Source organism: Oncorhynchus mykiss, chromosome 17 (assembly GCF_013265735.2).
Source record: "Oncorhynchus mykiss isolate Arlee chromosome 17, USDA_OmykA_1.1, whole genome shotgun sequence".
NCBI classification, from domain to species: domain Eukaryota; kingdom Metazoa; phylum Chordata; class Actinopteri; order Salmoniformes; family Salmonidae; genus Oncorhynchus; species Oncorhynchus mykiss.
The window spans coordinates 50,836,644-50,861,430 of NC_048581.1; the positions used below are offsets into that span (position 1 = coordinate 50,836,644).

The 24,787-nt window shown below is 43.4% G+C and overlaps 3 protein-coding genes across 4 annotated transcripts; 2 read left to right on the plus strand and 1 right to left on the minus strand.

Moving 5' to 3' along the window:
- The first annotated feature begins 371 nt into the window (after window positions 1-371).
- On the plus strand, window positions 372-3,761 carry LOC110494043 (transmembrane protein 263). The gene is made up of 3 exons (XM_021568729.2): window positions 372-725; window positions 1,511-1,595; window positions 2,575-3,761. The coding sequence occupies exons 1-3, from the start codon at window positions 717-719 to the stop codon at window positions 2,880-2,882; spliced, it is 402 nt and encodes a 133-aa protein (XP_021424404.1). The 5' UTR covers window positions 372-716; the 3' UTR covers window positions 2,883-3,761.
- Window positions 3,762-4,701: 940 nt separating this feature from the next.
- LOC110494045 (cryptochrome-1) lies at window positions 4,702-15,859 on the minus strand. The gene is made up of 14 exons (XM_036950047.1): window positions 14,918-15,859; window positions 13,609-13,781; window positions 11,287-11,395; window positions 10,988-11,130; window positions 10,723-10,907; window positions 10,450-10,547; window positions 10,138-10,278; window positions 9,425-9,736; window positions 9,111-9,262; window positions 7,084-7,286; window positions 6,799-6,897; window positions 6,560-6,643; window positions 6,233-6,435; window positions 4,702-5,923 (listed from the first exon to the last, which is right to left on the minus strand). The coding sequence occupies exons 2-14, from the start codon at window positions 13,764-13,766 to the stop codon at window positions 5,879-5,881; spliced, it is 1,932 nt and encodes a 643-aa protein (XP_036805942.1). The 5' UTR covers window positions 13,767-13,781; window positions 14,918-15,859; the 3' UTR covers window positions 4,702-5,878.
- Window positions 15,860-15,963: 104 nt separating this feature from the next.
- rbbp5 (retinoblastoma binding protein 5) lies at window positions 15,964-24,455 on the plus strand. Of its 2 annotated transcripts, none has more exons than XM_021568727.2 (14): window positions 15,964-16,597; window positions 17,022-17,047; window positions 17,182-17,354; window positions 17,709-17,849; window positions 18,157-18,319; window positions 18,458-18,567; window positions 18,760-18,879; window positions 18,971-19,124; window positions 19,328-19,399; window positions 19,585-19,702; window positions 19,795-19,864; window positions 20,007-20,248; window positions 20,347-20,568; window positions 23,774-24,455. In XM_021568727.2, the coding sequence occupies exons 1-14, from the start codon at window positions 16,579-16,581 to the stop codon at window positions 23,824-23,826; spliced, it is 1,683 nt and encodes a 560-aa protein (XP_021424402.1). In that variant the 5' UTR covers window positions 15,964-16,578; the 3' UTR covers window positions 23,827-24,455. The 2 variants fall into 2 exon arrangements, with proteins under 2 accessions (XP_021424402.1, XP_021424403.1); XM_021568728.2 differs by having other exon boundaries at window positions 15,976-16,597; window positions 20,347-20,424.
- Window positions 24,456-24,787: the final 332 nt, after the last annotated feature.

Below are 24,787 nucleotides of genomic sequence, written 5' to 3' on the forward strand. Positions count from 1 at the left end.
AGAGATGTTTTTCTCTGGGCTGGCAGCGGTGCAGCTGTCTGTCTATTCAGAACAACCTTATCACCGTTGGCATGGCAACCAACACTCACTCTTATGATGTTGGTATGGTGTAACATACCAACATGAACAAATACTGAATAAATAAGCCTTATAAATAACTCATCTTTTGTGTTATTTGGGTGAATGAATGTATTACCAAAATATAAAATATGTACTGATCCTTGTGAATTAATCATATGTCATGATCTTTTTGACCATTATAGTCCAAAAGGCCACTCGAAATTCGGCACCATTAGATAACATGTTCTCTTTAAGTGATTCCTGAAAAAAATATGTAGTCCGCCTGCCCTGTAGAACACATAAGACATGTAGCACTCATGAATAAAATAGAGAGAGCTGCAGCCTGTTTGAGGTGACGCAAGATCCGGAGAAAACGAGTGCAGTAGTTGAGGCGCCACGTCGGCAGAACCAACAAGATACATCCTATATTTTTTTAAGGAAAGTTTGAAACCGCGAAAGTACGATTTTACGTGCGTTAAAATACAGGACAACACACTCTTAAAGTATAGCTTTGAATAGAGGAGTTTGAACAAAAGTATAAAGGCACAGGCTGAAAATTGCAATAATATTTTCAGGAAACAAACGAGCGCACCAAATATTCGTCTCAGGTGCGTAGCAGTCCCTTCTACAAGCGGACATCAGAAATTACTGGAAACATGGTGAAGGTAAGGATAAGTCTGGCCTTTTGTATCGATTTTTATGTATTTGCGTACGATAAGTAAAGTGATCGGCTACTGCATATCAATTGGGGTATGATAAAACCAATTGCGCACGAACGAAATAAACGGAATTGATTAGATCCGGACTGAGTGCTGCACTGTGCTTACTTTCAAGCAAAATATTACACTAAATCTACAGCCCAAATTATTGACTTTATGTGTGTGTGAAATTTCGCTTGCGTTATCGTTTGAGTGTTTTCCCTGTGCAGCCCATGTAACCAGGTAATTGGAGCTTTCACAACAGGATGACTTTTTTTATGACTCCTTTAATAAAAGCCTGTAGCCTTCGCTTTGTCATCTTTTTGTGATTGTTGGTTGATTTAACAAAAGGGAATTTTAAATCAACACGAAGCAAACGAGGATTGTCGTATGGTTTTGCAACAAGAGTAAGAACTTTTGAACATCCAACAAACACTGGTTTTGAATGTTTGTGCTTGACGGGCTCCGTCAAATTGAACGTTTTGTGCAAGAAATCCCAGAGCATAACCTTACTAATCATATGCAGTTATTTAACCTACTTATTTATGCCTTTGAGCACTATTTCATGGCTGCTCAGAATTTGCAACGATCTTTCTATTCAGAGAAACATTTCTACGTGTTAGATTATAGTGTTTTGACTTTTCCAACAGGCTTATAGTGTTGGTGGTTTAACAATTTGTAAGATGTACTACTTGTATGAACTTAATAAATTGCATGTATTCTAGCCTAATCAATATTGTTTGTTCTGTAAGAACGTGAACGCCACCCCAGAGCCCCGGCCTGAAGGTTGTCTCGTGGAAGAAGAACCCGAGCTTACTGAAAGCGAGCCCACAGCAGGTAAATAACACAATCATCAACAGTACCCACTGCGTTGAACAACATCTCTCTGCGCTGTAGCCATCTCTCTTGGTGGGCATATTTTAAAGCCCATTTTGTCAAGGGACACTTGAACCATCTGGGATAAGGTGCAATTCAGGGTAAAGGGTTGTGTTGCTATTTAAGAAACTGTAGAGATGTATTAAGGGAATATGTTTGTTTGTGATCGGCTAAGGTTGTAGCTCTCAAACTCAAGGTGGCATTCTGCCTTCTCCCTCCAGTTTTGAGTCATTAGCTTCGTTCCCAAAGACCTTGTGTACTACAATCCTGAAGCTGTTTTTTTTTAACGTTTAGAAATGCCAATCATCGCTTGCAACATGGTTTTCGAAACCATCTGGCCCTTATTTTTCATCAGCGTAAGAATCCTTCAACAACAAAATATGAACACACTGTAGCAGTGTTTCACATTGGTTTCATGTACCAAATAAAAAATGGAATGTTTCCATCGCCTCTTCAACTCTGCCAATAGTTTGTCACAACTGTTGCATTAAATAGCAAATGTGCTTACTCTGGAGGATCATTCTCATACCATGCCATTTAAACTGCATGGTTTCCCAATGTTGCAGTGAGGGGGACCACACACACCATGTCATCGTGTTTACTTCCATATGATGGTTATGTCGTACCAAAACTTCCTGTTCCGTCACAGCTGTTGTGATTTTTATCTGGTATGACTTTACTCACACAACTGGATGGAAATGTGGTTACTAAGTAGAATACCTCAATGTATTGACATGCCTGGCTATTGTTTAATGATATGATTCATTGTGTGTGTGTGTGTAGGCCAATATCCAAGCACAAAAGCTGTTTTCTCTCTGGCCTCTCTCTGCTGATGGTCTGAAACAGACATGATGTGTGGTCCTCACTCTGGTCTTTCGCTATCTTTCTAAAAAGCTGTTTTGTGTGTGTTCTAAAACCCATCTCTCTCTCTCTCTCATAGATGAGGGGAAGGATGCAGGTAAGGAGCACCCCGTAGCCCAGCCGGGCATGATCTGGCGGGTCGGGGGTGGCCTGTTCCGTGCCAGTAAAACTGTGGTGGGCGCCACTGTAGGAGGAGTTGCCTGGCTCGGTGGGAAGAGTCTGGAGTACACTAAATCAGCAGTTACTTCAGTCCCCTCGATGAGCGTCAGCCTGGTGAAAGGGGTCGCTGGGGGCGTGTCATCGGTCGCCGGGGGCGTGTCATCAGTGGGTTCCACGGTAGCTGGCAAAGTTCCGTTCAGAGCCAAGACCAAGGACAAGGCAGAGTGAGGAGGAGATGATGATGACGATGATGGACACGCAACACGATGCATCGCCCCACCGACTGAGCCATAAGAGGAAGTGATGAGTTGAAGCTAGTCGCCATGTTTTCAAAGTGGATTGATTTCTTTTTTTTTTTCTTTTTTCGTTTGTACATCATTCACTAAGTTGTACCTGGGGAAACATGTTCAGTAGTGCCTTCTGTAGCCTCCCCCTTCTTTGCCTGTCCCCCCCAAACACTTTCACTGAGCAGTGTGTACAGGGGGTCTTCATCCAAACCTACATGGTCCCCTGAAGCCTTAAGACAATGTAAAGCAGTTATATAAGGAGGGAGAGAGAAACAGGCATGCTAGGTTGGGTTCTTCTCTTCCACCATTTAAAGCCTGGTTTGTGGTTTATAATGTGCTGGAATTTTTGTATGAGCTTTTTTTGTGACCGCAAACTCAAACACAGAACATTAACTTTAAATGCTACAGTGAACCGTGTGAAGATAGCTTTTTGAGTCTTCTGAAAAGAGTTTGATAGCATTTCCAAAATAAGTTGAAGGTGATGTGGTTCTGAGAGCCAATAGCCCTGTTTAGGTTGATGTTGTGGCAAAATGATATGATCACTTTAATCATGGTTATTCAGTAGATCCATATATGAAATGGAGACGTCATACATTTTACAGAAAATAAAATCTATTTATTGATGGACTAGTTTCTCTACTGTCTGTCTTTGGTCCTTTTTATAACGTTTCTATGGAAACTCAACATTTCAATGCAACAGTTTGGGTTTGTTTCTGTATTCTGCCATGACTTGGCTGTTGCTGGTAGAGAATGCTGATATGACTGTCTGGCATGCTTGTACTTTCCAACATAATAATAAAGTCTTGTGGGAAGTTTGACATTGTGCCTCTGTCTCATTCACAATTTGGGATGTACCTTGTCTCAAGTCAATGCTACCGGGGTGTACTCACTAGGAAGCAAACGCATTGAAATGGTGAGGGACTTACCTCAATTTGTCCAATAAACTTGTTTTGATAAACGTTTTCCCTTTGGAGTAAATGCTTTCTGTTGCGGAAGGTTTTGCAACTGTTAGTCGAAATGAGGCCTGGGGTGTACCCAGGCATTAAGTGATGAAGCCAAATTAATAGTTGGAGACGGTACTAGAATTGCAAAGTCCATTGGGACTGCATTTCTTCAATGGCAACATACTCTGTGTAATGTCTGTTGCCATGTTGAAGTGCTCTTGAGTGTTGCTATTATTAGCCTTCGTACCAAACTGTTACTGCATTACTTATCACTATGGACAACACAACAGGTGGACTATTCTACTGCTGAACCTAAGTGCTAGATTCAATCCGATCGCATCTGCATGTATCAATCGGAAATTACCGTTTGAATGTCAATCGTGCTGTTACGCAGATCATCTGCAGTCCATATTGAATCTAGGCCTTACTGGCAACCAGCCAGACCAGATATTGAATCCTCTCTCGACGTTCTTTTGTCTGCTCTGCAATGGTTTACTTTGAAACTTTTCCATGTACCAAAAAGATAAAGTACTTGTAAGTGTAACTTTTGTCAAGTGTATTTAAATAAACTGCTGATAAACAAGTCACGTGTTGTAGCTTTCCTGCTCACATCCTTGGTGCCGGTCTGGAACCAACATGGTCTTGCTAAAAGGCAACCCATTCCAAACCGGTTCAACTCAGAAGCGGAAGAGGGCCCCAGCTAAAGTATTGTACCAATGTTCATGAATTATTACCAATATCGCTGAAATAATTAGCCTAATGAAATGAAAACATTCATGAACAGAAATGAAATTGGACAAGGAATCCCACAATATGTCTCTTTCAACTATTTCATTTCAGTTGAAATACGTTTCCACAGCCAAGAGCACAGATAGGTACATATACTATATCAATTAAGTTATTTAAAAATGTATATGAAATTTAAAGCTAATATATTTTTTTAAACCAGTAATGTACAGCCCCAGAGGGAAAGCAAAAAACAATCTGTATAAAAAGCAGATTTATGAAAACAACCTACATGATACCAGCCAACATAAAATAGATTGACTTCCTGCTAGCTTTTGAAACTGAAGATTGACTTTCTGCTTGAAAGTTGACATTACATTTACATTTGACATTTTGGTCAATTAGCAGACGCTCTTATCCAGAGTGACTTATGGTTAGTGCATTACACTATGGAAGACAGTATTAAAGCAATGTCACGGTACTATATCTTTCAGAAGCTAGTGAATCTGGGAAGAACTCCCAATGGCAGTGTCCCCAGCAGAGGCAATGGTAGATTACTACTGGGTGTCTAATACAGTAGGCCACTTGTTCACCACCAGCAGTAACACTGATCTTCCGTCCAGGCAGTTCACATCCTCTACCCAGAATAACATTCTTCACCCTCCATTTGAGAAAAAATAAGAAACATGGTGGAAGATCAACACATGATGAACTGCTGAGGCTATTACATATACTTTCCCTACAGAGAGCAGGTGATTTGATTTGACCAATCAGCCTGCTGTGATCCTCAGGGTTAGAGGTCAAAGGTAAACCCTAAAGGTCATGGGTAGTCCAGACCTAAATATCAGGTCTCCAGTGAAATGGTTTGTCTTTGGGCTATATGGCTATGTGTCACACACATACAGTAAGGCACAGTATGGTAAAATGTCATCCACAGTCTAACTGACATACAGTATTTACATAAATGACATAATAACATATTATAGACTATCTCATATTCAACCCAGGTGGGGTATTTAGTGTCATTATAAGAGCTCAAGATTAGATTACGAAAAACCCAAACTGATATACCCTTTTGCCTAATTGAAATAGTACATCTTTGAGTTCGCAACTCTCAAACCTAAGACGTCTCAGGGACCTTCATGTGACATCGCATACGGGAACAAAGAGAATTTTCCCTTTTTATACAAAAAATAAAAATGTGTCTTTAAACATCTCTGTACAGTATATATCATACAAAATAATATCTATCTATGACGGCAGCAGCTTATGAAGACACAGCCGTCCTCTCATCCTGTCGACCCGTACTCTTCTGAAACACAAACACAGAACAAAGACAACATTGTAAAATATTACGACATCGTTTTACCATGTTTATACAGTCGTCTGTAAATACCAGAGGGGTTTATAGTTTCACAAAGCAGAAGCTCTGATAAACTGATCATGTGGAGTCTATTTTACTATGCTCCTAAAAGTCTATATTTCTGAACTCAGAAATATGAATATTTCAGACTATTTAATAACTTGTCGATCATGCTTTGTGACATCACCCCAGGTTCATAACATCGACTTTAGAAAACAGAATGTAAACACAAATATTGACCCCTGACCCCTGACTTACATGTTGGTGGTGTCGCTGCACCTTGAAGGCAGGGGCCGGAAAGTCGCTGCCCACTTCCTGTTCCGACTCCCGCCCCCTCTTCCCAGTCCCGCCCCGTGCCAAATGACCTGGATAGTGAGGCACAGCAAACACATGGGCACATCTTGTCCGACAGAGTTGCTGATTGGACGATCCTGCCTGCTCTGCGTGCGCCATTCCACAGCCTGCAGTGACCAAGAGGCAAACAGAAATAAACCCATAAGAATGTCCTCCTCTACATAACACTGCAAGTGACTGTTGTGACCAGTCTGTGTCCAGTCAGATATGAAATACTGTGTCTAGACTTACTCTGAGTGCATGTTGGTCCAGGTCGTGGCCTCACTCCACTGAGTCCCAGCAGCTCCTCACCGTTCACATTTACTCTACTACAGCCTGGAGTGAGGAGAAGAGAGGGAGAGGGGAGGGTAGAGGAGAGGAGAGGTGGAGTGTGGGTTAGAGTGTGCTAACTTTGCAGTCGTGGTGTGATATTATTTGGGATAATGTATGAATGGTATCTAAGGAGGTTTAGGCAAATGAGCCTTGCTCACCATGATGGCTGTTGAGCCCGCTGTGTTTTCTACCAGTAGAGGGCGATGCCACCGCATTCAGATCCTCAATGGGACTGGTCGGCACAGCTGCTAGTAAGCCTATTGGGAGAGAGACACACGTTATAATGAATTACCAAGTGTGAGAAAGAGAGCGATAGAGGCAGACAGAAAGAACGAGAGAGACAGAGCAGGAGAAAAAGAGAGTGGGCAGGTGATAGGAAGAGAGTGAAAAAGAAAAGCGAGAGAGAGTTCAATACAAAGTGAGGGAGGGAGAAAAATACTTACTGAGTCCTCTGTATCTGGACAGCTGCTGGTACATTTGTCTCATCCTCTCTATGTTGAGTCGGCTGGCCTCTGCATGGTTCACCATGGGTTTGGGGTAGTCCACCCCGACCACACATTTGGCCGCCCGCTGCACCTCTATGGGGGCATTCCAAGGGTCGTAGATGTACTTGTCTGGCATGTCTTTCAGGACAGGTAGGTAGTGTCTGTAAGCAGAGGGAGAAACTCAATTTCAGCACCTCGTCACAACTGCCAGAGGAGTTGGTTCAGCATAACATACAGACAGTAGTCAGACAGAACAGCCTTGCTAATGCATATATATATATATATATATATATATATATATATATATATATATATATATATATATATATATATATATATATATATAGTGCCTTGCGAAAGTATTCGGCCCCCTTGAACTTTGCGACCTTTTGCCACATTTCAGGCTTCAAACATAAAGATATAAAACTGTATTTGTTTGTGAAGAATCAACAACAAGTGGGACACAATCATGAAGTGGAACGACATTTATTGGATATTTCAAACTTTTTTAACAAATCAAAAACTGAAAAATTGGGCGTGCAAAATTATTCAGCCCCTTTACTTTCAGTGCAGCAAACTCTCTCCAGAAGTTCAGTGAGGATCTCTGAATGATCCAATGTTGACCTAAATGACTAATGATGATAAATACAATCCACCTGTGTGTAATCAAGTCTCCGTATAAATGCACCTGCACTGTGATAGTCTCAGAGGTCTGTTAAAAGCGCAGAGAGCATCATGAAGAACAAGGAACACACCAGGCAGGTCCGAGATACTATTGTGAAGAAGTTTAAAGCCGGATTTGGATACAAAAAGATTTCCCAAGCTTTAAACATCCCAAGGAACACTGTGCAAGCGATAATATTGAAATGGAAGGAGTATCAGACCACTGCAAATCTACCAAGACCTGGCCATCCCTCTAAACTTTCAGCTCATACAAGGAGAAGACTGATCAGAGATGCAGCCAAGAGGCCCATGATCACTCTGGATGAACTGCAGAGATCTACAGCTGAGGTGGGAGACTCTGTCCATAGGACAACAATTAGTTGTATATTGCACAAATCTGGCCTTTATGGAAGAGTGGCAAGAAGAAAGCCATTTCTTAAAGATATCCATAAAAAGTGTAGTTTAAAGTTTGCCACAAGCCACCTGGGAGACACACCAAACATGTGGAAGAAGGTGCTCTGGTCAGATGAAACCAAAATTGAACTTTTTGGCAACAATGCAAAACGTTATGTTTGGCGTAAAAGCAACACAGTTGAACACACCATCCCCACTGTCAAACATGGTGGTGGCAGCATCATGGTTTGGGCCTGCTTTTCTTCAGCAGGGACAGGGAAGATGGTTAAAATTGATGGGAAGATGGATGGAGCCAAATACAGGACCATTCTGGAAGAAAACCTGATGGAGTCTGCAAAAGACCTGAGACTGGGACGGAGATTTGTCTTCCAACAAGACAATGATCCAAAACATAAAGCAAAATCTACAATGGAATGGTTCAAAAATAAACATATCCAGGTGTTAGAATGGCCAAGTCAAAGTCCAGACCTGAATCCAATCGAGAATCTGTGGAAAGAACTGAAAACTGCTGTTCACAAATGCTCCCCATCCAACCTCACTGAGCTCGAGCTGTTTTGCAAGGAGGAATGGGAAAACATTTCAGTCTCTCGATGTGCAAAACTGATAGAGACATATCCCAAGCGACTTACAGCTGTAATCGCAGCAAAAGGTGGCGCTACAAAATATTAACTTAAGGGGGCTGAATAATGATTGTGTCCCACTTGTTGTTGATTCTCCACAAACAAATACATCTTTATGTTTGAAGCCTGAAATGTGGCAAAAGGTCGCAAAGTTCAAGGGGGCCGAATACTTTTGCAAGGCACTGTATATATGTATATGTGTGTGTGTGTGTGTCTTGTGTGCGTCTTGTGTGCGTCTTGTGTGCGTCTTGTGGGTGTTTGTGTGTGCGTGCATGTAGCTATACCAACCTAACGAAGTCTCCTTCGGGATCTATTTTTCGTCCGAAGCCCACGGGACAGTAGCAGTGGAAGAACTGCTGGAAGAAGGAACTGCAGGAGTGACACAACCAGCTGCCTGCGTTCACACTCCAGTCTGCATCCAGGAGCAGCTCCTCAAACACCTGACAGACACACACAGAACAACAACACGGTCATTCACACATAATATGTATCTCTTCTGATTCTTCCTCCTTCCCTCCCCTCTCTCTACCTTCATGCCCTCTTCCCAGCCCTCTTCTCCTCCACCCCTCCCTCCCTCCACACCACCCTCCGTCTTTCTCTACCTTCATGCCCTCCTCCCAGCTGATCCACAGGTCTCCTCTGGTCAGGAAGCAGGCCACAGCATGTCTGGCCAGGTGGTGGATCCAGCCTTCCTGCCTCAGCTGAGTCATGATGGCGTCGATCCAGGGGAAGCCAGTCTTGGCTTCGGCCCACTTGGCCAGCGCCTCGGCGTTGCGGTCCCAGGGGATGCGGATACAGATGGGGTTCCCGTCCATTTTGTCGAAGCGGGGGTTGTTCGTGGCGGCCGTGTAGAAGAACTCACGCCACAGCAGCTTGTCGTAGAGAGAGATGGGGGGACTGCCGTTCGTCTTCACCTGAGGAGAGAAGAGAGAGGAGAATGTAATCGTGAGGAAAACAGGAGCAATCTTATGTGATAGTTTCCTGAGATAAGAGTTGGTGTTAGTGTTAGGTAAGGATACGTGTGTGTTGGTGTTAGGTAAAGATACGTGTGTGTTGGTGTTAGGTAAGGATAAGTGTGTGTTGGTGTTAGGTAAGGATACGTGTGTGTTGGTGTTAGGTAAGGATACGTGTGTGTTGGTGTTAGGTAAGGATACGTGTGTGTTGGTGTTAGGTAAGGATAGACGTGTGTTGGTGTTAGGTAGGGACGGATGTGTGTTGGTGTTAGGTAGGGACGGATGTGTGTTGGTGTTCGGTAGGGATGGATGTGTGTGTGATAGTATGTAGTAGATGTAGTTATGTGTGTGAGGTACTGTACCTTCTTGTAGAGCTCTGCCAGTTTGCTGTAGAAAAGTCGACAGGACAGACATCCAAAGCGGAGGTAGGGGCTGAGACCTAGAGGACTGGGCAGCAGGGGGCTGGCGGTCTTCCTGGTACTCTCAAAATTCACCTGCCACGCCTGGAGAGAGAGAAGGGTGGAGGATTAATATATGATAAATCTATGATATAATTGGACAGGAAAATCTGCAACCCTCGCCCACCATAAAAATAAATTCACATCTATGATATAAGACATAATTACTAATGAGTCTGTGTGTGTCTGTGTGTGTCTGTGTGTGTGGTTATGTACAGTGGAGAGGTCAGGTTCCAGTTGTCTCTCTATCCTGGTGAGAGCTTCACTCTCTCCTCCTGGCCACACGGCTGGGGCTAAGCCCTCTGTATCAAAGCCTGGGGAGAGAAACACAGAGCATGTTTAGACATTTCAGGTAAATTATCTCGAAAACTCTCTTTTTCCGCCCCTAAGAACCATTCTGGACAGACTCGAAAGAATTGCTAAAACAGTTTAATGTTCAACTCCATGAAGCAAGTATGGACACCCATTCCAATAGAAAATGTGTCTTACCCAGCTCCTCCAATAGGGGTACTCCGTACTTGTCCCTGTGGTTGTCTGAGACAGGGGTGACACATCGACCCATGCTGGCCCGGGACAGAGCCCCTACTGGGGCATCGGGGGGTGGCATGGAGCCAACCAATGTCTGGAAATGCTTGAATGTGAGAGGAGGATGACCCCCGTTCAGCTCTATGATCCTGCAGAGGGGAGAGGGGTTTCAGTTAGGGCTCTTTTTAATCCAAACCTCCAAGTGATGTCACCGGGATGTCCCACTCACTTGTCCAGGTCGTAGAGAGTGTGTGAGATCCTGCTGATGACCTCCACTCCGGCCTCTGTGGCCAGTTTCTTAATGGCTGCATCCCTCTCCTTACCGAACGGCTCAGAGTCACACTCAAACGTCAGCTGGGAGGTGTTCCAGTCCTGAGAGGACAGGACACAGCAGACACACACTGGGGTTAAAACAACATATACCGATCGGCTTTGAAATGGTCGGCAAACACTGATACAGCATGGTGAATATTTGCTGTCCCTGGGGGTGAGAGAGGCTAGGGAGAGGGGAGGGAAAAGGGGTCTCACCTTAAAGAGTTGGGGGAAGATGTTGGCCGGCTGGCCTCGGATCACAAACAGACGGGAGTTGAGCTTCTGAAGGCTTGCGTCTAGATCTTCCAGACACTGCAGCAGGAACCTGAAACACAGGAGGGACGACGACCGTCACTACATGGCCATGCTGGAGAGGACACTGCTTCAGGGGCATTCTCAGAGTGCAAAGAGACTCATGTTTACTACTTAGACCTGACACCATGTTTACTACTTAGACCTGGCACCATGTTTACTACTTAGACCTGACACCATGTTTACTACTTAGACCTGACACCATGTTACTACTTAGACCTGACACCATGTTTACTACTTAGACCTGACACCATGTTTACTACTTAAACCTGACACCATGTTTACTACTTAGACCTGACACCATGTTTACTACTTAGACCTGACACCATGTTTACTACTTAGACCTGACACCATGTTTTCTACTTAGACTTGACACCATGTTACTACTTAGACCTGACACCATGTTTACTACTTAGACCTGACACCATGTTTACTACTTAGACCTGACACCATGTTTGATTGAATGAAACCCTAATAAGTCCCACTCAATAATACTTTATAAGTAAATGAATAAGAACATGTTTGTTGGATCAAGGATATAAATACATAAACTCTTAATCCCTTTCCCAGAAGCAGACCGACGCCCCTTTGACCACATGTCCATCATTTATGTTATGACGGTGATGCAATGATGACATCAGAATTGTTACATCACCGCACGTGTAACGATGCCGGTTTCAACAACTATTATTTCACGCAAACTTTCTGAAGCTCACATTTGCCTTTTCGCATTTACGTCCCCTTTCCAGCATTTACGCAGTAAGTCATGTCATTGGGGCACCGATTCAGTCCTCACGGTTGCATATGTAATATTTGGCATGGGAACTGTGCCATGGTTGAGTTAACGGCATCACAGCATAGCATCCCAGGTGACTGAATGACTGACTGAACGTAGTCCCCAGAAAATGCTGTGATCCTTCTGCTCAGCGTAAGAACAGCCCCCTGAGAGAAGAGCAGCAGGTGATACATGGTGTGTTTGTCTGGTGTTTGAGTAAACACCTGAACACCTTTGAAGACAACGATAAACACACCGCCTGTGGAGAGAGACAAGATAAGCCGATAGGCCTGCTATCTGTCTGTTGCTTCACACTAGCAATTTTCCAGATCAAATAACAAAGAAAGTATAGGTGTTAACAGTTGAAAAGGTGGCTAATCCAGCTGCGGATCCGAGGGCCACTACCGCCTCCTGCTGCTTGAGCAGTTAAGAGATCAAGCTAGGCCGCTCTGCCACTGCACAGCCTGCTGGAAAGTAGGTCATCCCAATAGCAACCACTGCCTCAGGAAATGTAACTCTCTTTTGGCACACTAAACCGTCTCCCTGCCTGAACGACGCCATTTTACAGGCCTTGGCTCTACGCTCTTTAGTCTTTGAAAGATGCCAGAAAGAATGGCCCCAGAGAGGATTTATTAAAATGTACAGAACGTGAAAAGAACATTTTGTCTGGCCGAGGCAACGGTAAGTACTTTGGAGGGAAATATTTATATTACACTATTAATGCTCTCTTAATTAACTGTCACCAGAAAAGAGAAGCTGTTGCTTTTGCCTGCAATTCATCCCATTTGTATTCCTCCTCTTAAGTTAAAAGGACCAAGGGATAAGCACCACTGCACTATTTCACATTGCTCGCCATCAACCAATGTTTAAAAGAGAATAGCCTAGTAGATACCCAAAAGAAGACTCAAACATAGGATCCACAAACTTTCAGAACCCACCATAATAGCTACATACAGAAGTCACAACTTTTATCTTGAAAGCAGACCTCATTACAATATGGGCCTACTGCTGCAATCCTTACTCTGCTGGGCCCAAACAACTACCTGATGATGTCAGGGTCCAGGCTTTCCGCCGGCACATCTCATCACTCCATACTACCATCTTCTTTAGCAAGGCCAGATATTGGCAACTGTGTGAAGGGAGCTGTTCTGAGAACCACCACAATGCTATAACCACTAGAACACCTGGGTCTGGGACAATTCAGTGTCATTGATTTTCAATAAAGATTTGTACAAAATCTTGAATTGGACTTTCAATTCACTTCTTGAATTCAAACGGAACAGAGTTCAACCCAACCTACCTCACCCACTCTGTAATAACCATTGAATTGTATTTATGGTAATAACACATAAGCGTTCCGAGCATGGACAATTAATTTAAATCTACTGGGACAATAGAATCGTATTGACTGGTTGGTTGATGGGTGAATAGTTACTGTTGTTGTTCCTCACCTCCACCGGTTGACCCCCAGGTTGGAGGAGCCAGCGAACCAGGGGTCTAGGAAGTATACACAGCGCACCGTGTCTGAATCACGCACAGCCTCCAGCAGGGCCGGGTTGTCGTGGAGACGCAGTCCCTTCCGGAACCAGTGGATGGAGTTCTTGGTCATGTTCAAAAACAGGGCCTGGAAAAAATACAAGAAATGTTAAATATTTAGAAGCACAGTACGTACTTTAGGGAATGGGTCACATTTAAACAAATGGAAAGAGTTAAAGACTAAAAAGATTTAGCAGAGAACTGATTATTAAATACACTGGAAGTTAGAAGCATAATATTAATATTACACAATTAAAAAATTAATTGTTCATAATGTAATGGTTATTGGAATGAAATTGTACAGTTGCATGTTCAGTTGGAAAATTACTTTTGTTAGAAACAATGTACAAAAAAGTATACAATTGATTATCGTATTTCTGTTACAGACTATATGATGCATAGAGCTGAGAGTCAAATGGGACTAACACAGTACAACTAGCCTAAACCAAGCAAAGCACTGCTTCAAATCTCAGTCTCCAATTAGTTTGACTTATTAAAACTCATTATTTGCGTTTTTCTAACAAGAAAATAACGATCTCATCTAAAGCAATTTGCGGACAAATCAGAAAAATACAATAATGCACGAAAGCAATAGAAATAAATATTGCCATTATATTTTTTTATCAACTTGCAAAAAAAGACAATACCCTTAGTCTCCCAACTTTTAAATGAAGTTATATCACACTCAGATAGTACAGCTTGTGGCATGCAAATTTATGACACAGTGTAGGTGATTTGGTCACCGTAACATCAGAAATGTTAGACCACAAGCATCATCAACATAATATACACTGCATAACTGCACACAAATTGTTCAGAAAGCTCAGACACACACACATACATACAAATGTTATGCCGTACCAATGGTCAGACAACTTTGTTTTTTGATAACTTGGAATTATTAGGTTCTATATGCATCTTTGCCAATTTCGGTTAATTTCAGACCGCCTTGTTCTGTACGATGGTCTACATAGTAGTATACTCTAAATACCCCAATTCATAAAAATAAAAAAAGTATATATATATATATATATCCTCACACTATTCAAACCAATGAGGGTTGTGAATTGTAAATCCAATTAACTCAGAATAATTCTAAGGTCACGATTTGCCAAAGCACAGCCTCAGAATCAGGTCAGTTACATGTACCTTATGTAAGGATAATACATGTGCATGGAAGAAGAGAGACCTACATTCTGATAAGTAATAATGTCCATCGCTTACCTGTAATGTGTTGTCAAGGATGTGTCTCTTATGTCATTACCGTTGACAGGATCGTTTAATTCCACGTGTGGTCTCTCCAAGTGTGACTCAAACAGTCGGGGTTTTCTTGTGGTGTACAGTTAAGTTCTCGCAATGCAAGAACAAGACAGTTGCATAACTGTTCTAGCTACTGCGCATGACCAATGTTCCAGAACAACACGTGATATAGAAATATAAATGAATAAATGTGATGTCTGTTTCCAAGCACAGTGACTTTACTGTCTAGTTACAAAGTTCTATGCTCCAAGCAACACGCCCCAACAACCAATAAAGAAGCGACCTAGAAATCTAATTGGTTGACGCAGTAGGCCTTTCCTCACGTTTTTGCGGCATGGAACGATCGGGGGTACTTTTTTGAGATGCATCCAGCTGCAGCCTCGCAGAATAGCCTGTGACTAAAACTAGCCTGTCACTAAAACCAATACTATCTACTGGCAGTGGTTAATCTCTACCACATACACGTGAAGTTATTTTATTTCCTAGATTACTTTTCTTGCCCCATTTCCTTTCCTAGATTCCTTTCCTCTCTACTGGCCGTGATAATCCCTACCGCATACATGTGAACTCCTTTTCTTTCCTTGATTCCTTTCCTCCTTTCCCCGCTCCCTTTCTTTTCCTGATATCCTAGTTCCGTTTAATTTCCTCCTTTCCCAGCCTTCTTTCTTTTCGTCCTTTTCTAATTTAATTTGCTAGCTTCCTTGTCTTTCCTCCTCTTCTTTCATAGATTCCCATTCTCATTTCCTAGCTCCCATTCCTCTCCTCCTCTTCCTTCCTTTCCTAACTCCTTTTCCTAATTTAATTTCCTTCTTCCTTTCCTTTCCTACTTTTCTCTCCTAGATGCAGAATATCGGCCAAGTTTCACCTAGTTTCATCCTCTCCACTACTCGCGACCGGACTTCCTCTCACTACCATATTTGGTGATGAGAAAATGTGTAAATGCTGCTTCAAATTTATAGCCCCTTGTGACATCTCTGGGGTTCCCCTTCTGTCTGTGCGTGTAATTTTTGTGACTGGTTGCTGCCGGGCTATTGACTTTCTAGTATTTAGAGGTGGACTTTTGGTGGAGTAGATATGATTTCTTATGTAGTTTTCGTGCCATTTATGTTTTGATTGTAGGTTGAAAATATGTATTTTATATGGAATAACTTAATTTCTATAACCTGAAACCCCGCCCTGTTTTTCCGTGTATTTTGTGATTGGTTATATTGGGAAAGACCCGGATGTTAACGGGTGGTTGGATTTTAGAGTCCTGTGTGTAATGCAGTTGCCTGATAGAACATGGACACAAGAGCAACTGTGTCGGCCTGGATGGAGGATGTTATGAATTAAATAACGTACACGTTCATATATTCAGATGTTGAATAAGTATCTGAAATCATGCGTACAAAAATCAAAAACATAATTGCAAATAGTTTACTTTGAACATACGATAAAATGAATTAAATCCGTATAGATTTTTATTTGGGCAGTTTCAGCGTCACTTTGTTTGGGGTCCTTCGTTAGCTAGGCGCCAGTCACTCTCTTGTTAGCAACAGAGCTACATAGCTAAACGTCTGTGTTTTGGATACATCGACTTGAATACTGTTTATTTTTGATATTCGTGGTCTCAAAATTGGTCAGCGATGAATTTAGAGTTGCTCGGTAAGGATAATTAATAATTCTTCAATAATTTCTTGGGTGCAGGACTTCACGTAAAGGAGTATATTGTAGCTTGGCAGCACTAGCATGCTAATTAACGAACGCCAAACGCTATACAAAGCAGTCGGAGTATAAGTAACGTTAGGGATAAATACAATCTATTTATTTCCAGTGTTAATCTTACCTTCTAACTACAAGGTGAAATCACACCGCAAAATAGCAGGCAACTACTACTATTAGACGTTAGCCATTACACTAGCCAATGAACGATCTTCGTATGTATGGTACTGTCATTTGGACTCAGATAATGTAAACAGTCAGTAACGTTAGCTAGTCTGTGGATTGTGTGTTCTTCCAGCTGTTATATGACCTAAGTCAGTCTATATGTACTAGAGAGCTAACCACATGATTTGTTATTTTTCTATAGAGTCGTTCGGGCAGAACTATCCAGAGGTAAGCCATTCCAATCTTGTTCTACATGTTACTTGTCATTTACATTGTAGACGCTCTTATTCAGAGCGACTTCCTGATGAATACATCTGTGTCTGTGTGAGTGTCTTCACATATAGTTGCGATCTCATTAACAGGAGGCCGATGGCACTCTGGACTGTATCAGTATGGCTCTCACATGCACCTTTAACCGCTGGGGCACGCTTCTGGCGGTGGGCTGCAACGACGGACGCATCGTCATCTGGGACTTCCTGACACGGGGCATCGCCAAGATCATCAGCGCTCACATTCATCCAGTCTGCTCACTGTGGTGAGAAAGCGAGCCACGAGAAAGGGAAAACACCAGGGTTGGGGTCAATTCCATTTCAATTGCAGTCAATTCGGGAAGTACACTGAAGTTCCAATTTTCTTCAATACTTTTCAATTAGGAAGAATTGGAATTGCTGTTTGGTTTACCTTATGAATTGATTGCAAATGGAATGGACCCCAACATTGTAGCACAAACACTTTTTAGAATCAGCAAACTATGCTTACATTTATATATGTTAAAATGTTCTTTTATTTACTCAAACCCATGATTTGGTCCTGGAGCACTTGTCAAAAGGTGTTTTGACTGTGGTTCTGAATCTTAACTGTCCTGAACCTTAACCTTGTGCCTCTGCAGTTGGAGTCGAGACGGTCACAAGCTGGTGAGTGCGTCTACAGATAACATAGTGTCGCTATGGGACGTCCTGACTGGAGACTGTGACCAGAGGTTCCGCTTCCCCTCGCCCATCCTCAAACTGCAGTACCACCCCAGAGACCTGTGAGTTTCTATATGTCCAACTTGTCTTATACCTCAGCCTAGTCTTGTCCTTTCTAACTCATAACTCCTAACCCCATCCATTAAAGTACAGTTAGTACCACTGACCCCACCCACCTTGGAATATATATCTATACTTCGACCTTAGCTCAGCCTACACCTCAGGCCTCTTATGATTCCTAATTTATTGTTACGCCTAACCTCAACCCTTACACACCCAAAAGTCTGTGAAGTGGTAGTTTATCTAAAACGGTATAAGGGAGTAACGGTATGGAAAAGTATAGAAATCCCAACCTGTCCTTTGTTTCAGTGACAAAGTCCTGGTGTGTCCTATGAAGTCCGCTCCGGTGCTGCTGACCCTGTCTGACTCTAAACACGTGGTTCTGCCCGTGGATGACGACTCTGACCTGAATGTGGTGGCGGCCTTCGACCGGCGGGGGGAGTACATCTACACCGGCAACGCCAAAGGAAAGGTTAGAGGTCACTGGGGCCTGGGTTTATTTATTTGTGGATCAGACATTTTGCCATATTCTTTTTTTTTCTATTTAGCACTTTACAGGTTATATGTGTGTGTGTGAGAGCTTATTGTTCTCACTGATATGACCCTGCAGATTCTGGTGCTGAACACGGACACGCAGGATCTGGTGGCATCGTTTCGGGTAACAACAGGGACCAGTAATACCACAGCCATCAAGTCCATAGAGTTTGCGCGCAAGGGCAGGTGAGAAGACTGAGAGGAAACCAATCAGTGTGTGTTGGTGAAGGCTGAAAGGCAATAGGACTATGTTTGTGTGGGAAATCATTCTGGTACTTAGAAAGTAGTTGTGTGCCTCTTACGGAGAATATTTCATAGTTCCGTCAAAGGACTGATCGTGATCCACTCTCTCCTCTCTTCCTCGCCTCCTCTCTCCAGTTGTTTCCTCATCAACACAGCAGACAGAATCATCAGGGTGTATGACGGGAGGGAGATTCTCACCTGTGGGAGAGACGGGGAGCCAGAGCCCATGCAGAAACTACAGGACCTTGTCAACAGGTGAACACACATGCCTTCGCTGTGCATACAAGCAACACACATGCTCACTTTGATACATCTCTTTCCCTCACTCCTTCCCCTCTCTCTACAGGACTCCCTGGAAGCGGTGTTGTTTCTCTGGGGATGGGGAGTACATTGTGGCTGGTTCAGCCCGACAGCATGCTCTGTACATCTGGGAGAAGAGCATTGGCAACTTGGTGAAGATCCTCCATGGAACCAGAGGAGAACTACTGCTGGACGTGGCTGTAAGGAACCACCCAAAACCTATTTTTCCAGCCCTCTTCCTCTCACTAGCTAATTCTCTTGAGTTATTCTCTTTTTCTGCCTTGTTTCTGGAGGATGTGCTGCCTCTGTTTTGAATTGTCTGTACTGGAGATTCACACAATTGACAGTAACTCATGGTGCTGATTAACTTTTTCCTGACCTATGAACCCTGACCTCTCTGCAGTGGCACCCTGTGCGGCCAATCATCGCCTCCATATCCAGCGGAGTGGTGTCCATCTGGGCTCAGAACCAAGTGGTGAGTGACACACAATACAGGTTGGACCTGAGTTCTACACCCCGGAACTGGTCTGGGTGCTGGACTGGTCTCTTTCTGCGACTTGGCTACCTAGGTTTTGATTTCAGAGAGTGATTCCTCTGCCTTTGCAAGTGAATCTGATGGAATGGATTAGCTAACTCAACGCTATGTGTTTTTGTGTTCAGGAAAACTGGAGTGCGTTCGCCCCAGACTTCAAGGAGCTGGATGAGAACGTGGAGTACGAGGAGAGAGAGTCTGAGTTTGACATAGAGGATGAGGATAAGAGTGAACCTGAACAAACAGGTAGACGTGCGCGCGCACACACAGACACACACACACGCACACCTTTGTATTGTGACTAGTCAGGGACTGATTTGTGTGTGTGCGTGTGTCAGGTGCTGATGCTGCAGAGGATGAGGAGGTGGATGTGACCTCTGTTGACCCCATCGTTGCATTCTGCAGCAGGTAAGTGTGTTTGATGAAGGTAGACAGGTCTTTCAATGGTGACAGCCTTATAGCTTTAAATAGGCATTGCAATTGAATAGAAAGTCCAATAGTAATACAAGGATGAATATGGATTGTGGTCTCTGATCTCCCCCTGTGTTAGTGATGAGGAGCTGGAGGACTTCAAGGCCCTGCTCTACCTGCCCATCGCTCCAGAGGTAGAAGACCCTGAGGAGAATCCATTTGGTCCCCCTCCAGATGCAGCCGGCCAGACCACCCCCGTAGAAGATGGTTCAGCCCACACAGGGAGCGGGGACAAGAAGCGCCAGCCGTCCTCAGAGGGAGTTCCGCCCAAAAAGAAGGCTCGTACCACCACCATCGAACTACAGGGGGTGCCTAGTGATGGTGAGAGTAACACACAAACACACACACACACAACATGAACACTTTACTTTTTAATCATGAATTAGTACCCTGACCTGTGTTTTCTCCCACTATCGTAGAGGTGCACCCCTTACTGGGGGTAAAGGGAGACAGCAAGTCCAAGAAGAAGACGGCAGGGCGGCCAAAAGGCTCCAAAGGTAAAGAGAAAGACTTTCCCTTCAGGCCCAAACCCTACAGGGGGGACAGGGTCTACCCTGACGGAGCGGTAGCGGGAGGAGGAGCAGGAGGAGGAGGAGGAGGAGGGATGAAGGGCAGAGCGGAGGGGGGCCTGACTGCAGCAGGTAAGGATGCAATATGATATGAAGCCAACATGAGGAGCCATGCTAATCCTGCTAGCTACGACGCTTCACCAGCCCTCTGCTCCCCGCCCCCGCCCACCACACAAACAGACATTGACACCCCCCCCCCCCCCCCCCCCCCCCCCCCCCCCAGACCGTCAACCCCTGCACACCACAGCCTCACAACCTGCCTCTAACTACTGATTGGGAACTGATTCTGGGCCAGATTAATAACCACAAAATCCCATCAAGAGAGATTCTCCCCGTTGCGAGGCGTGGGGGTTAGTTTTGATTCAGATTATTGGGTTTGTTTGGTTTCCAACATGACCGCCGGCCGGCTAGCTGGCTCTCTCCTGACCTGACCTGCGGCTGGTTTGTCTACTTGCTGCTTGCCCTTTGACCCTCCTGCTCCGCTCCTGCCTCGCTCTCACCAGGGCTTGTGTGTCTATGTTGGGTGTGTGTCTCTGTGTATGTTGTGTATATTTGTGGAATCAAGTTGTCTGCTCAAAGATTGGTGATGTTTGCTGTGCTTTGTTTTGTTTTTAACAACTGTCAAATCATCCAGCCGGACCACAATACAAGACACTGAGAGAGGAGCAAAGCTGAGCCGCCATAGGCTGTGCTCGATTGTCTACTCGTTTTTTATTGGTCAAACACCTAATGCATTGCTGTCCATCATGATCTTGACACCAGGGCTGTTCCACCATTTTGAAACCCACCATCTGATTGTCCTGAAATGATTGGTCATGTTAGAAACAGATACGATTAGTGTTCTTGCAACATTATTTTGAAATATAATATCGAAATCTGAGAAATTAAGCTAATTGATTGCATCCAAATTGGCCATTTTATTAGTTTATAGGATACATATAATATTCAATAACTATATTACGTAACATCTGATTTGGACCAAACGTTTTACTAACAATGAGCCACACACACACCAATCCCACCACAACGATGAGTATATAGTATCCGTTGTCTGTGTCTGACAAGTAGTATGGAGTTGCGGCTCTGAGGATTGTTTCTTCATCTTATGTAACGTATTCCCAGTAAATTTGGTTAGTTTTTTTTTTTTCTTCTCCGTTCAGAGAAATTACTCATTGAAGTTGTTAGGTTTATGTCCCGTCCTACATCCAGATATTATGAGATTCTGACCACTATATGGTGCTGTTCCCACGATTAGCATTTGAAACAGTGGCCAGATAAACAGAACCAAAGCATGTGTTCTTTGGTTGCTGCCATACCTTGTCCATAAACTGCTGACTCTTCAGCTCCACTATACACGTCGCGTTTCTTTGCTTTGGTGATGTATGTAATGCTATGATCCTATGTAATGCTAGATAGAGCGCATGAGTCGAGACCAAAGTTGGCACATTTGCAATTTAACCCAACAGTTTTTGTGACAAAACTATTGGTAGATTTGAAAATGATGGCGACAGTGAACTTGAGATTTTTATTCGGTACACGAAAGCTTAAGCGGAGAAGTACATTTTGTGTGCACTACAACGTCACGCACTTATTTAAAATAATACAATAAAATAAAAAAACGTTTTTATCTGCAATAAGTCTGTTTAGTGGAAATGCATCACTGGTGGGAAAATGCGCATATTTTCTTTGTGGATTCTAGAATATTTGCATGAAAATATGTCGTCAATTGGATGGAAACCTAGCTACTGTTAGAAAAAAGTTTGGTCAAAATCAGATGTAAGGTACTATATTATATGAATGCTATAAATACAAATGGGCAATTTGGGTGCAATCAATTAGCTTAATTTCTCAGATCAAATTATATTTAAACAAAATAAGGTTGAAGGAATGCTTATCTTATCTGTTTCTAACTACAGAAGCGATTTTCAGAACAATCTGAGATGGTGGGTGTCGTGATTTGCTGAAATGACATGGAACGACCCACCAGGTGATTTAAAAATAGATTTTTTAAATTTTTTAAAAACCTTTTATTTAACTAGGCAAGTCAGTTAAGAACAAATTCTTATTTACAATGACGGCCTACCGGGAAACAGTGGGTTAACTGCCTTGTTCAGGGGCAGAACGACACATTTTTACCTAGTCAGCTTGGGGATTCGATCCAGCAATCTTTCGGTTACCGGCCCAAAGCGCCAACCCCTAGATTACCTGTCGCCCCTGTTGGAGAGTGATTTTATTTTCCAATAGACTAAAAAGCATCTCTTTTTCAAGTTGCATTATTGTTTCAATGCTAACTTTTGCTGTTGCAAAGTGAAGGAATTCATTATTTTGAATCCCATTTGACTTTCTAATGCACCGCCCACCACTCTTCAAGTTGCATTGTTGAGAAACTCATTATGCTAAGAGCCATGATATACCTGTAATGCCTCTGTATTGAATTGAGTGTTGAGTTCACGTTGACCGACCATACTGTCTGCTCTGGGAAAAGTTTGAAATTCATTTTGATACACTCTAATTTCTGGACCTGGGAAGGTCAAATGGGCAACGTTTAATGTGTTCAAGGACATCATCTCTGACTGTGTTTCTCCGACAAGAAGGTATGTTGTGAGCTATAATATATTAATTTTATGTAGCGCTTTTCGTTACAAAGACAATCTCAATGAACAAAACAAATGCAGAGATCTGGATGGTCTTGGGCGACAGTCTTCCACAGCTTCAAGTGTTGTTCAGAACGGCTGTGCAGTAGCTTAAGCAGAGGGAGCGTCGTCGGTCAGTTGCGCAGACAGCTCGTCGTCAGTCACCTCGTCCCCCCCACCCCCTCGTCTGTTGGTAGGCTGGACAGTTCGCTACTGAAGTAGTGGGTGATGCTTCGGCAGCTATTAGCGGCGTGAAAGAGCACCGCACCTCGGCAGTAGTCAGGAAACAGTCCGCTCTGAGGCGGGCCTCAACCCCTTGCGCTGCTGTCCACATCATTCATGCAACCCGGTCAGGTGGAAAAGGCTGGTGCTGATGCGTCCTTCAAATGCCAAGACAAACAAACAGTCTTGCCATTAGTCGAGCAACTTCCATGGGTCAAAACCACCAGATATTATATAGAAACACTCAAAGAAGTCATAGGAAACACAAAGTTGGTGTAAAAAAAATACTTGAAACAACATATTTTTTAAATGTATAGAAGCTCTCTACCTATGCTTTCTCTCGTGGTGCCATGGCAACAATGTGAGTATTCTATTCATGGGGTTCTCTATTCTGTGTGATATTCTTGGTGTCTTTCCTACAGGGAGCCTGGTTTCACAGTCCTACAAGCAGCATGATATCGGGGGACTGGACTGAGCCAGCACCATAATCATCATCGCCCCCTGTGGTTCTGGAAGGGGAAGGACAGGCACCTAAATTCGGCCTGTTTTTACACTCTCCTAAAATCAAGACTCTTTGTGATATCACTCAAGACTGTCATTATGGTATCACCCCCCACCACCACCACAACCCCAAAAGACTCATTATGACATCACAGCCTTCTATTGCTCAGGCTGTGACTTTCCCTACCGGCTGTCTCTCTCTGTCCTCTCTCTGTGCTGGCTGCTATGGTTACCTGGATTATCTCCCTCCTGTCAAAGACTGATGTATGTGACCTGATGATGTCACAAGTTTTAGATGAGAGTTCTGACTAGGAACTCCTGCAACATAGCAGATTCACACTTTCTCATTTTCATGTTTTTTTTTTGTTGGATGAGTAACAGAAACAAACCAAGAGAAGAGGGAAGCAACAGACTGCAATAGTATAGGGTCACCTCTCTTCTCCCCTCTGTCTTTTTTTTCTGTAGAATGACTGATGTACAGATACAGTACAGGAGTTATTACATGGAATGTGTCCCAACTGGTCTCCTTTTAACTCTGTTTCTGGACATGTCTTTTTGTGTTTCTTTTTATACATGTTATTAAACCATTTAGATTGTTTTTGACTCGACCGCTGTGTTATTGAGTCATCCTGACTAGAGACCCCCCCCCCCCCAGGAAAACCCAATGCAAAGTCTCACTACAGTTACAACGCATACAGTAGTATCCTCTCCACCAATCATAGGTAAGCAGGCCATGCACCATTTTGTAACCGTCAGAATGTTATGACAGGTTTGTGGCACAAGATGGCGCTGCTACAACGCCAATTTCCCCCCCCCAACAGGATGGAGCCTGGTGAGATACAGCCTCACTCACTGCCTGGCAGAGAGCTAGGTAGTGATAATGAAGAGCTTTTCCCTGTCATTTGGATTCCATTTTGTGCTACTGCACAGTTGGG